Source organism: Limulus polyphemus, unplaced genomic scaffold (assembly GCF_000517525.1).
Source record: "Limulus polyphemus unplaced genomic scaffold, Limulus_polyphemus-2.1.2 Scaffold493, whole genome shotgun sequence".
Taxonomy (NCBI): Eukaryota; Metazoa; Arthropoda; class Merostomata; order Xiphosura; family Limulidae; genus Limulus; species Limulus polyphemus.
In genome coordinates, this window is record NW_013666103.1 from 262620 (window position 1) to 276197 (window position 13578).

Sequence of the window (13578 nt, forward strand, 5' to 3'; positions counted from 1 at the left end):
TTTTTTTAAACCCAAATACAGTCTACGTATGAGGCTTGATAAATTATAGTGGAATTCTATGTTATTGGTATAATAATTTATGATTTGTTGGTTAGTTCAAATGTATATATAAAATCTAAAAACAATTATTTCGTTTCACATTCTCCACTTGCAAAATGGGATAAGGCTTAGCAACCTATGGCAAGCAGCAAACAAGTACAAAGTTTGTAACTAGAAGAGATAATTGTTTGCTATACTTCTTTATTTACTCTTCTATGTTATAAGAAAAATAAGTTTTAAGAATTTATTTGTAAATAGTAATAATGTATATACATATATAATGTATTATAACTGAAATGTGACTGTATTTTACCAAATACTAGTCCACTAAAACACAGCCAAGACAGGTCACTTTGTAAAGGCCAGTTTTATATTCTTGGATATGGTAACATGAGTGCACATGCTCCGTATCATTGCAACTTCTGTAATGTTAGCCAGGCATGGCTGGAAGGTCAATGTATTAAAAATAATCGTATATAGATGTATAATGTTATGAGATTTAAGCTATTTAGACTAAACATTTGTGTTTTCGTATTATAATTTGTAGTCATTCTAGAATGGAAAAGGCATAATTTATATTTATTTCCTAATTTTTATGATGCTTATGAGATCGGTCAAATCGAACCCGTACAGAGATAAAATAACATATGAATAAAGTTTTTTCCTAAGAAATATTTGATAATTATCTGGATGTTATAAAGATTTTGCATATGAAATTTGAAAGATTTCTGACGCGTAAAATTATTTTTAATCTTAAAATCGAAATTTCTTTGCACGTTGGATAGTCAATGTGTGAAAAGAAAAAAGGCATGAGAAAAACATTACTTAAAAAATCTTAAACTTAATAAAAAGATCTGATATTTTGCATACAAAAGCCTTGTAATGTTTACTGATAATCTGCAAAATTTTGTGAAGATATGCATACTAATTTAAAAGTTATGGTATGAAAACTATAACAAGCACAAAATGGTTATGAGGTCAGTGCCAGGGACCGAGCCTGTGCTGAAGGAGTTAAATATACTTAGCACATGTGTTTCTAAGGATACTCAAGTGCATTGGAGTTACTTCTACTTAAACATGCAAATTGTGATTTTTATATACGTGCTCAATATATGCTCTTTATTATCTGTATGATGATTATCAGCACTGAAAAACTTGTTGATAATCCTCGTTGTTTTGCATGTTTTTCTGAGGTAGTTATGTGACTGAAAGCAAAGGAAGTTTGTTGTTTCCATATTTTTATTATTATTAATTGTTTGATATTCTCAAGTTTACTTGTTTGATTTTTTAGTTATTCCTTTATAGATTATTTTTATATCTGTTCAGTTTGATTTTTTTGTTTGTAGTGTTTTTAACAAATATACTTTTATCTTTTTCTGTTTATACATGTAACAGACGTTAAATGGCTCTTTGTGGAAGTTTTAAAAATAATTTATAAAATGCTTTTAATACTCAAGTTTTGTAATAACTTTTCTTAAAAAAGCAGTTAAATACATCTGAGCTACAATGTGAGAAATATATTAATGAAACAGAACATAAATACTAATGACTTTGTAAATTATTAGGTTACCCTTAATTGCTCTTTGAAACATCTGAAATACCCATAATTATACATAGATATAAACATTTATAAAATGTCTCACAATTTTCTTTTATTGATAAGAATATTTTAAGATTCTAGGTTTGATGTAAGATAAGTAAATGTAAAAGTTGATCTTAGCTAACATACAAAATCCTGTAGAAATGCATTAACTTTAACAAAAACATAAATTAGTAAGTTCAAGAATTCATTGGAAATGTACCATTTAAAGCTGTATGAATCCAAAGACAATATAAGACCATTGGGCTAGAATTTGGAATGGAAGAAATATGTCAATGAGAAATTTCACTACTATTATAAATAGCAAAAATGGAAAATATCTCATGAACTGTACTGAACAATTTATAGAAAGTTTGATATTTTTCATTATTTATGCTCCTATCAAATGTATAAGTTACTGTTATTTAAAACTTGTAACTCATTACACTTGTTTTTGTTATGTTACCTGATTTTAATTAGATAAATATGAATTGTACAGTAAAAAACAATTAGAGATATAATTTTTTGAATAACTGTTCCATTTATTTTTTCAGCAAGAAATTGAACAGACTCACAGCTCTGTTGATGAAGACAGGAAGCTTTACTTGCAGGCAGCTATTGTTCGTATAATGAAGGCAAGGAAAGTGTTACGCCACAACATCCTCATACAAGAGGTCTGTTGATGTATTTGAAATATTACTTTGATTTTATGAAATATAAATATATGGTTATTACTTAATTGTGAACCTGACAAGTTATTTATTGAGGTAGGAAGTAAAAGAAGTTATTGCAGTGGGTATGAAATATGGCCGTCATTAGAGATCAGCTTATCATGCTGTCATTTGAGGGGCTAAAATTTGACTAAGAGCTAAAAGCCCGGGATGGCCAGGTGGTTAGGGAGCTTGACTCGCAATCTGCGGGTCGCGGGTTCGAATCCCCATCACACCAAACATGCTCGCCCTTTCAGCCATGGGGGCATTATAATGTGACGGTCATTCCCACTATTCGTTGGTAAAGAGTAGCCCAAGAGTTGGTGGTGGGTGGTGATGGCTAGCTGCCTTCCATCTAGTCTTACACTGCTAAATTAGGGACGGCTAGCGCAGATAGCCCTCGTGAAGCTTTGCGCGAAATTCAAAAACAAACAAACTAAGAGCTAAAAGAGACACTGTAGTTAAATTCTACAGGATACAGAATATTATGATTGATAAAGTTAAATCCTAAAAGAAAAAAAAATGGTGAGGTTGTTAAAATTTGAAGGAATGTTAAATTTTTTTATGCAGACAGTAAAAATTTTGAATAGTTAAAACAGCTCTAAAAGAAAGAAAATCTGATTGGTATATTGGCCAATTAATCTTCAGCATATTACTTTAGCACCTGAGGCAAATTGAATAATCAAATGTTAATAAATTATATATATATCTAAATAATATGACCAATGATAGCAGTAACTTATTTATGGGCTTTTTTTTTGTTTTATAATATGTTTACTAGTACTGTTAGATCCGCATAATTCACAATATAATGGTTGAAATACAAACTTAGTTCAGTTTAAGGTAATTGCTTAAGTAAATATTGAATAATTAGCATTCGAAAATTTATATGTGAAGACATTTAGTGATGGTTTAATTTAGGATGAGTCAGCATCTACTACATAAAACAACAACAACTTTGTTCCTTGTCAGGGTGTTATTAAGGGAGAAACACAAATGAAATCACAATGTTATTCCTATAACCTGCAACAAGCATAACTATAGTGAACATAAAACCCAGATTTGATGTGAAGGAGTACTTATAGATGTGAAATGTTTAAATCCATGATGTCTATATAATGCGATCACGAGAATCTTAGTTGTCAGTGTCATCAGAACCACAGCTCCATCCTCCCATGTCAATGGCATGATCGTGAGTGTCCAGAAACTCCATGTGCATTGGTGGACGTATTTTCCATTTTTCATATTTTGGTATTTCTGCTGGTCAAAAATCAGAGTTATTAATATTAGTCACCAGAGTGTATATGATAATCGTTATTTAGCATTTGTGATGACATATTTATTGTCGTTACACTGAGCAAGTGCATGTATTACAATCAGTTTCATATATGATATGTCTTTTGTTCCATTTCATATACTGTGTAACTATTATGGTTGTATATGCATGTTTTCAGTGTTAAAAGTCAACTCCATTTGTGGGTAAATGACTGATTTTTAGTGGAACTTGATACATTACTCACATCATGCATCATATATTGACAAACACTTTGCACAAAATGTTAACTTCCTAGGAGGTATAGCAGTATCAGGACTATTGACAGTACTACTTATTATGTGTTCCATTTCTCAGTACTTTATTCTTCACTGTATTTTAGGGCCAAAAATGGCACTTACCTTTCAGATGTAACCTGATTTTGTTAATAGATTTGTGGTGAAACAACCTGAAAAAAGACTGACTAATAGCTTGTGGATAAGTAAAGATGGATTTTTAATTTCTAAAAAAATTTAATTTGTTGAAATTGGGTATAATGTTTTTTTAGAAAAAAAAAAGGAAAAATGAATGTTAGGAATGTTTATTTTTTAATAAAACACAAAAAGGAGAGATTAGTATTTTTCCTACGTTTTGAAATAATTGTAGTTAAAATGATATTTTTTGGAAAAGATTGTATTCTACTCTCCTTTTTTTTAACTCCATATAAGATGTTTCATGGCTGGTAATTATTGAATTGTATTCTTTAAGAAACTACAATTATTTAAAAAACAAACCGTATTGAAAGATTGAGCATTACAAAAGTTATGTTCTGTCTAGATGGAATGCTAAATACTACCTAAAGTTTATCATTGTTAAAGTAAATCCAAGCTAAATGATAAATCTGTAATCCTTGTAGGCCTTTTGACAGAAAGTGTAAATTTTCTCTAGTTTTGGAATACATAGTTTGGTTGGCATTTAGATTTTCTGAATTTTTTTTTTCCACATTAATAACTTGGTTTATCCACCAGTTTTTTTGAATCAAACATAACCTTAGCAAGAAAAAAAAAAATCTTTTTTTTTTTTGCTTAGATTGGATAGTTTTTGTTAACAATTATGTGCCAGTTTAGCTTTAACAGATAAAATACAAAAATTATTAAAACAATTCTAAAAGGGAAAAAATATGATTGATATTTTGGTCAAACAACCTTCATTATGTTATTTTATCATCTGATAGTGAAATGTAATAATTATCTTTAATGAAAAAAATATGACCTATAAATATCAGTCACTTTTTCATACTTTTTTAAAGGTTGCTTATTTGTTTTATAGTACATTTAGTAGTCGTGTTTTATTGGTGAAAATTCAACCTTAGTTTGACATAGGGTAACTAAAAAGACACTGAAGAACTAATCATTGGAAAATTTTATATAAGATAAATGGAAGTAAACCTTCACAAAATACTGTTTCAGAATACACTGACTATTAAGTTTTAAGTAAAAATCCAATATGTTTAAGATGAAATAGATGAAAGGCTTGAATTTAGGATGACTGCTCTCGGGACTTGGACTTATTTCTAGTATTAATGTGATTCAAATATTAAATATATTAAGTAAAAAACCAGTATGTTTAAGATGAAATAGATGAAAGGCTTGAATTTAGGATGACTGCTCTCAGGACATAAAAATTCAAGCTCTTGAACTAAAATTTTTGTAAGGAATTTTCTTACATTTTAAATGTATAATTTTATAGGTAATCAATCAAGCCAAGTCACGGTTTGTGCCCAGCATAACAATGATAAAGAAATGCATCGAAGCTTTGATAGACAAACAGTACTTGGAGAGGACCCCTCACTCTGCTGACGAGTATAGTTACGTAGCATAAAAAAGGAGATGTTTTAATACACATATGGTTATTGGAGTGTTTTTCCTTTTTTTACTCTAAAAGACCTAATCCTATGTTTCTAATTTGTGTTTGTGAAGAAGGCCGTTTTTGAAGTCATGCCTGAAGAAGCTAACATCCCAGTGCTAAAAAAGTGAAACTTTTGTGAATATTGCACTGTTGTTAGGATTATTGTTGTTTTACAATGAATATAGTAATCTCACCTAGTGAAATGTTATACTAAAGAAAGGACAATTCAAAACTGTTTTAGTTTATTTATAGCAGTAAAATACAGTACATGAATATTATACTGAATACTTCAGAATCATTAAAACAAAGTGTTACAGTTAGGTGTGAAGATGTATTAAAAAAAACTGCCTGAATTCTCTAAAGTGTATATTATAAACGTTTTTGTTTATGTTTTAACATTTAAATGTTGTAAATGTTTATATCATAAGGTTCTTTGGTTATGACATTTGAGATAAATTTTAGTAAGGCTTTTTCACAGTACATAGCAAGAGTTGTATATAAACTTCCACAATTGAACATTAACTGACAAAACGTAAATCTTAACTGTTTATCTTTCATGAATTGGGTAGTTGATTACTTCTATTATAATCAGTTACAGCTGATTTTTAATTCTGATAAGTTTCATAGTCCCAAATAAAAAAAAGTGACTCCCTCTTTTGTTTGAATATTGTGATATTTTCAGTTTCTTACTTTGTCATAAATATATATATATATATATATCTAAATGCCTATTACTGCTTTTGCTGTTTTCTAACTGAATAACCTTATTGTTGGTTTCATTCAACCATGAAGAAATGTATTGAAAGTTTAGAAAATTTGAAATAATTTCTATTTATTACACCTAAAACGTGCATGTCTATTAGCATATCTGTTCTGTTTCATGACAAAAGAATATAAAGTTTGTAAGTATTCTTCAAACCTAAAAGTACCCTGTACAGCACACCTGCAGACCAAATTTCTGATATATATTTTAAAATTTTCCCTCATGATGTTGAACAATTTTTTTCATTGTTTAATATACAAATTTTAAGTGAGTTATTTACAGAATTACAATTATATGTAGACTTGGCAGAAAATTTTGTACTGATTGTGAACTCGTGTAAGAGGTGATGAAGAAGTGGTAGTTAAAAGTACTTTGTCATGCTTATAGTATAAATCAAAATGTCTGGTTAGTTGATTGGAAGAGTTCATTACAGGGGAATATGTAACCAACCAATCTAAATTGTACGTTATTTAGATTATCATGTAAGAATGAACGATACGAGATATTGCTCGTGGAGTAGCTGATTATTTCTTATGTGTACAAATAATAAGACTGTGAAATTTGAATAGAAAGTTCTTAATTGGTCAATCATGTATGTGTTTTAGTTGGTCATGTATATTGCCAAGTGATGGAGAAGAATTATCTGATAAGTGATGCAATTCGGTCATTGATTTTAGGTGATACTGTCAAAGTAGAGTATTACAAGCTAATTGTTGGCTTGAATTGTGTGATGAAAGTATTGTGAAATGACAACAGAAGGTAAATATGTAAAAATACAAAACTCTTTGATTATTGTAATTTTCTAGCTTTTATTCTTATCATTTTAAACTATATGCTGTGGTTTTGGATGTAATGAATCTCTACTTCCTTTGATGTTGATACTTGGGTGACAAAATACCTTGCCTAATACCCAGCAAAATTACACTTACATATTAGTGGAATGGTATTTAGGGTGATACAATCAAAGTAATCAACTTAATGTAACACCTTCTGACAGAAAGAAATCTTATCAATTTAAAAGTCTTATCATGTCAAAGCTGTAATTTTCCTTTTGTATTGGAAGGAAAAAAATCAAACATGGTTAAAGCAAAAACCCATCTAAAATATGAAAACACATCACAAGATGCCAAAAGTATGAATTAACAACTGACACTGAAAAACCTAAAAGAAAATCTGTAAAAGATCTGTTGTCATGAATATTTTGTTTAACAAATGGCAGAAAAGTTATAAAATATTGCATGTACAAAAAAAAAAACTTCACAAATATACAAACACATTACAAGTCTATGTAGCCTAAAAGAAAAGAAAACAGTGATAAATAAATTAAGAGAAATGTCAGATTTAATAACTAACGAATTACTTGAGCTTAATTTTAGTGTCTTTTAAGACATTGAAAATTTGTTTAAAATTAAGGTGATGAATTCTATTGACTTAAATTGGAAGTTGCCTCAAAATGTTTACTTGAAATGCTCTGCTGTAACCCAAAATACTGTTACATTATCACACATATACTAATGTTAATAGTTAGTATTCATTCAGAAAGCCAAATGAGCAAAAGCTAAATATTATTTTCATTATGCTCAATTTGTACACATTCATTGTCAATATCTGGTTTATTGAAGTACATGAATGCAATTTTTTGCCAGTTGTACAGATAGCTGTAAAGGTAGATTGTTTACAGAAAAATTCTGTGAAGGAAACAAAAGTTCAGATTTTTTTATAAATTTGAAAATGTAGGGATTTTTTTTAGTGGAAACATGGGCATTTGATGGTTCAGGTTTGAGTTTTGTATTGTTCTTGAAAGCATATTTCTTTTATCCTTCTTGTAAGTAGCATTTGTTAAAACTTGTGCTCTTTTTTACCATATGTTGCTGTGATTGAATATGATTTGTAAAAGTTCAGCCCGTGAGCTTCTAATGCTAAAATTCACTGTTTGATCCCTGCAATGTGCACAGTGCAGATAGTCCATTGTGCAACTTTGTGCTTAACATAACCACGACACCACATAGACAGATAAACATAAAAAAAACAAGAATCTACACTTTTAGAATTTAATAAATTTTAAAGAATGCTTACATAAAAAATGTAGTTTGCATTTTGTTAAGTAAAGAAGTTAAAACCTCAATATCTGATGGGTTAAGTTATCAAAAAAGTGCTGTTAGCATTTGATACTTAAGTAAACTATTTAAGGTTAACTTTTATTACCTAAAAATTACATTTAAGTGACATTTTTATCAAATTCTAAACATTGTTAAATTTCTTATTAATGGTTAACTTTAGCAACAATTTAAAATTTTAACTTGTCAAGCAATTTCCTGTTTATTATAACACAATACTGATGTATAACAACTTGTTTATTTGACTTACTACACCTGGATTGTAATGTGTGATGAGTAAACATTAATACAAGTTATTATTTAGTAACAAGTAACCAACTCACATCTCAAGCTTAGACAATAAAAAAAGTGAAATCTATCATTAAGCCTGGTGCAATCATAGAAAAATTTAAGATTGTAGATCCATTTGAAATAGAAATTCAGAAGTTTAGTTTTATGTCATTGTAAAACTATTATGCATATGCATGAAAGGGGAAATCAAAATGAAAAAAAAATGTGATATTCAGATGAAACCTTAACAGTTGTTTTTATGTAACTTAGTGAGTACTGGAGTTGAGGTGAATAAACTTAGAATCCCAAAAACATAACAATAATAATTAGTAAATATATTATTTTCGGGACTAGACTTGGATTAATATGTTAGAATATGGGTCCATGGTTTGTGCCCCATTGCTGCAAAATTGAGCACTGCACTTTGAAATTGTGGATGCATTAAAGGAGTGACAGGCAAATTCCACTGTGTGTTCAAACAAGAGTAGCCTAAGAGTTGGGAATGGGAGCTGTTGACTAGCTGCCTTTCTTCTAGTCTTTCAGTTCAAAATTGGAAACAACTAGCACAAATAGCCCTTGTGTAGCTTTGCACAAATATATATCGGAAACAAACAAAAGTTATTTTAGCCTAGTCTTTCTATAATTGTTCATCTGTGGTTTCCATGTTTCTTTGAGTAGAGATTCATTTCTGTCTAAGAAACTGTTATGTGTAGGAAAACATTTTTTTTATAGAAAAAGAGTGGTTGTCAATTTGGGGTAATCAAGTTGTGTACTGCTGTAGCAGCTTTTTCAGTGTGTCTTAAATAACCTCTCGAAAGTGTTCTTCAAGTCAAGTAAAGTGTTCACTTTCTCCACTGTATTTTCCTGAGCATAATTATTTGCTTTAATTTCATCTACTATATATTTATTATAACAGTTACTAATATATAGCCTTTTTTTTTTCTTGGCTGTATTTTGGATGTTAATGCATCTATCTGGTTGGTTCTTGGATTATGAGGTGAGAATTTGTTTCATATTTTTGTGGTTTATGTGTCAACTTTATTGATGGTCTGCCTGTATTCATTTATGACTTAATGAATTTGGCTACTTAAATTGTCACTGATATAAGGTATAACTAACTGGTTTATGGCATTTCTCTGTTTTTGCTAAAGGATGAAATCACTTGAGATGCTAAAAAGGATGGATGCCTGTTTTGAAAAAGTTATTGTTTTAGTTCTTTGACATTAATCTTGCTAGCTACCTTGTGCATATGGTATCAATTCTTTATGGGTGGTCAATGATTGTTCATAATAGGGTGCCTAGTTTCTAGAACAAACAAAACAAAATTGTAAACTGAATAATCTAAAAAGATGGAAGAAAAACACATCATTACACTCTCCATCCCCCTTAAACAGTGGATACCCAGAACACTTGATAAAAAACTAAATATAGAAGACAAACACTGGGAATAAATGGAGAGAGAAAAATACAGACACACAGCCATGTTATATATATTAGATGAACTCTCTGGAAACGTACAGAGGACATGTTATCAATATAATCAGAACAGTATTTGGAAACCACCACATATTATGATTATAATAAATGCACATCAAATCACTTAAAGACTTACTAGATAGGAAAAAAAAAACATTCACTACGTCCACTGTGAATGTGAATTCCAATACAGTGGAGAAATAAAAAGACAAAATTTAGAATTCAGGAGCATAATAAGACATATAAGATTTGGTAATGCTGATCTATCTGGAATAGCCTATCATACCAAAGAAGAATGTTGTACAACAAATTGAAATAATACTAAAATAGCAGGATATAAACCACAAATGAGAAAAAAATATAAAAGAAGCCTTCTATATAAACCTAACTTATTGCACACACAGTCAACCTAATATAGAAGTCGGCAAAGCCAGGATAAACTCTTATCAAGTTGTAATGGAGACCTTATGCATCATACTTCCATCACGAAATTCCAGGATTGAATCCCAGCTCCTGCTGCCATTTTAAGTCCTCAGGACTTCCCTGAAGGTGGCAGTTTAGTAGCCGAAATATTGGATAAAAAACAAGTTAGTAATTAGTATGTAGTTGTGTACACACAAAAGAGAAAAATTGTTACTAATTCATAATTAGACTTTGGAGGTCGTAGAGGCTACTATAACCACGACAATAGTTGTTCTTCACTTCGTAGAATGAGGGCGGTGTGAAGAACAACGGAGAGTGATGTAATTGACATTAGGTTTCTTGTAAATGCCTGTTAGTATGTTTAGTTCTCGAACTATTACAGATACATCTAAATAAAACAAGTTTTGTTTAAGCGATATTCTAGTGTAAATTTGATAGTTAATCAAGTTTAATAAGGTATGGAACTTAAAGGTTTGAGGCAATATTTGCCAAAAATATCCATGTACCAGAGCCAAATTTCAAAAGTAATATATTGTAGTAATTTCCACTGACAACAAGCTTGCTGTTTAGAAATAACGTGTATATATCAACAAAAGCAACAGTAATCCAGTTGTTCATAGCTATACCATTAATTTGGAAAATAATTTATAAAATAAACCTAAGATTACTATAAATTGTTGCAAGGGTTATATTATTTAAATTCAAAATGGCGGCGATATTTCTGATGATATTCGTTATAGCTTTAATCCCTTCTTCAATGGTTAAGAAATTATTCCCTGAAATAACGTAAAATTAGGTTTAAAAAGATAGTTGATATTCCAAAGTTTTTTGTTTTCTTTTTCAAAAAGAAAATGTGAAAAAATTTATGATAAAGAGCAAGGTAATATTTTTTTTTTTACAGACAATAAAGTGTCTTAATTTGTGAATAACAAGTAGAAAGTCAATAGGTTTCAAGGAGTATTAAGGGTGTGTTCTGTTGGAAAATGGATCAGTCGTGGCCTTGTGTTTAGTGTGCCGAAGTGAGGATCCATGGTTCGCGTCCCGTTGCTTTAAAATTTTGCTCCTTCCTTTGAGGCCGTGAGTGCGTTATAAGAGTAACGGTCAAAATTACACTTAGAGTAGCCCAAGACTTGGCTGTTCGTGATTAGCTATCTTCTTTGGAGGCTGTCAGTTAAAAAATAGTACAGAAACTATGTTGTCTAACTTTACTTGAATATCGGAAATAAACTAACATTTGTCAAACCATAAGGAATTGGCCCCCCAACCTCAGCAGGTTTTAAGTTTACTCAGTAGAGAAATGTTATTCTTGATGTTGCTTCTTTAATTGAGTTCCAGATAGGTCTTGTTGTAGAGCTCTGTTTCATAGCTGTTAAACTTTGTTCAAGTCTGTGTGATACCACAAAATATTCGCCGCATTATAAGAATGACAGTCAATCTCTTAGGGCTCTCTAATTTCTGTAATTCAAAGTTAGGAACAGCAACAGATATAGCCGTAGTATGTTGGCCAAAAATTACAAATATATTTATTTTGAATCTTTTTTAGTGAATTTGTATCTCTCTCTTTTCGTAATTGGAAGGTGGTGTGATATTTTTTTAATGTGCTCTGTTTGTCTTTATATCTGGCTATTTCATCATAAAAATTCTTTTATCGTTAAATCTTATCAGAACGTTTATATTTTCTAGGAAAGTCATTCAGTGGTTCTTAAAGTCATTTAAAATGCCTTGTACTTAAGTTTTTAGAATAGTTAAGGTATTTTCTGTAGTTTCGGAAGACTTATGGGGAAATGGAGTGGGGCTAAAAGTTTACATGAGTTCCAGTTTGTATTGTATCCAGCCTGGTATCCGCTTTTTGATGAGAGATTTTGTTACTTATAGGATTATAGTTATAAATCCGTTGTTTTTTTTTCACATCTAATAGAACAGAAACAGTAATAATATGAAATAACCATAAAAGCTAAGTGTCGGTTGGTCAAGCTCGATTTCTTCGAATTTCCTGAGCTCCACGAGTCCAATTCCACTTTTTCTCCTATAATGCTTCCTCTTTTCATTGCCCGTTCCCTTTGGGGTTGAATTCAATCGCAAACATAAGAGTAAATAGCTCCTAAATTTCGGCACCTTTTCTGTTATATTAAAGCCTGTCTAGGAGGGAGTTTTTTTACCAAGGATTTATTTAGTACCGAGTGAAATTAATTTGCCGTTTGTTATGAAGAGAAGTTTTTGAACGATGATCGAGTATTTACAAGAAATGTGGTTTTAAGAGAACTATTGCCGTAATGCAGTTGATGTGATTAGAAATAACTATGATCAGTGAATGCTGGGACAAGGATCGATGCTGGGAAGAAACGCTCTTTAGGTAAAGTAGATATTATTCATGATAGACTTTAGTTTCCAGAAGATAGAAGGCCCTTTATTTTTCTTATGTCTGTTTACGGGCGGCAAAGTTGCAAATGCACATTGGAGGATTCAAATTTGGTAGTCTTTGGTTTCCCATCATTTTTAACGGGCTTTTATACTAGTTTATAATAAATATGCATCGCCAGTCCGATGATAATTATGCATTTGAAGTTATTTGTTAATTTACATACCCTTGTTGTGCACAATGTTTTATTCTTTCTACCATAATGTACCTCCAGATTTATGTTAAAGAGCTTGTTAGAATCGAAACTGAAATCCCTATACCCTCTGTAGTTCAGTGATAAGCTTGAGGGTTTATGACACACAAAAAATGGAGATTCGATATTAGCAGTAGGGTAGCCCAGATAGCCCATTGTGTAGGCTTTGCGCTTAAATAGACATCATAAATGATAATACGGAATTAACTATACAACACCTATTGACAAAATTTCATTGTCAAGTACTTACTTTTTACTATTATATATCGTAATGTAAATATATGTGTGTATTGAGCTAAGGATTCTTCTACAGTAAGGGTCTGTGACTTGTTAGCGATAAATTCGACAATAAACAAAGAGCGCGCACTCCATTTGTTTTTAAAATAATATATGTATTCGAAACAAGTTAAACATATGTACAAAATTCTT

The 13578-nt window shown here is 30.4% G+C and overlaps 1 protein-coding gene across 5 annotated transcripts in view; it reads left to right on the forward strand.

The window, feature by feature from the left end:
• LOC106458618 (cullin-2-like) overlaps positions 1 to 7049 on the forward strand; it is a 64675-nt gene extending 57626 nt beyond the window's left edge. For all 5 annotated transcript variants that reach the window (XM_013918142.2, XM_022384884.1, XM_022384883.1 and 2 more), the window contains 2 exons: positions 2173 to 2292; positions 5330 to 7049. In XM_013918142.2, the coding sequence (XP_013773596.1) occupies positions 2173 to 2292; positions 5330 to 5461 (252 nt within the window). In that variant the 3' untranslated portion in view covers positions 5462 to 7049. The remainder of the gene's footprint in view (positions 1 to 2172; positions 2293 to 5329) is intronic.
• The last annotated feature ends 6529 nt before the right edge of the window (positions 7050 to 13578 follow it).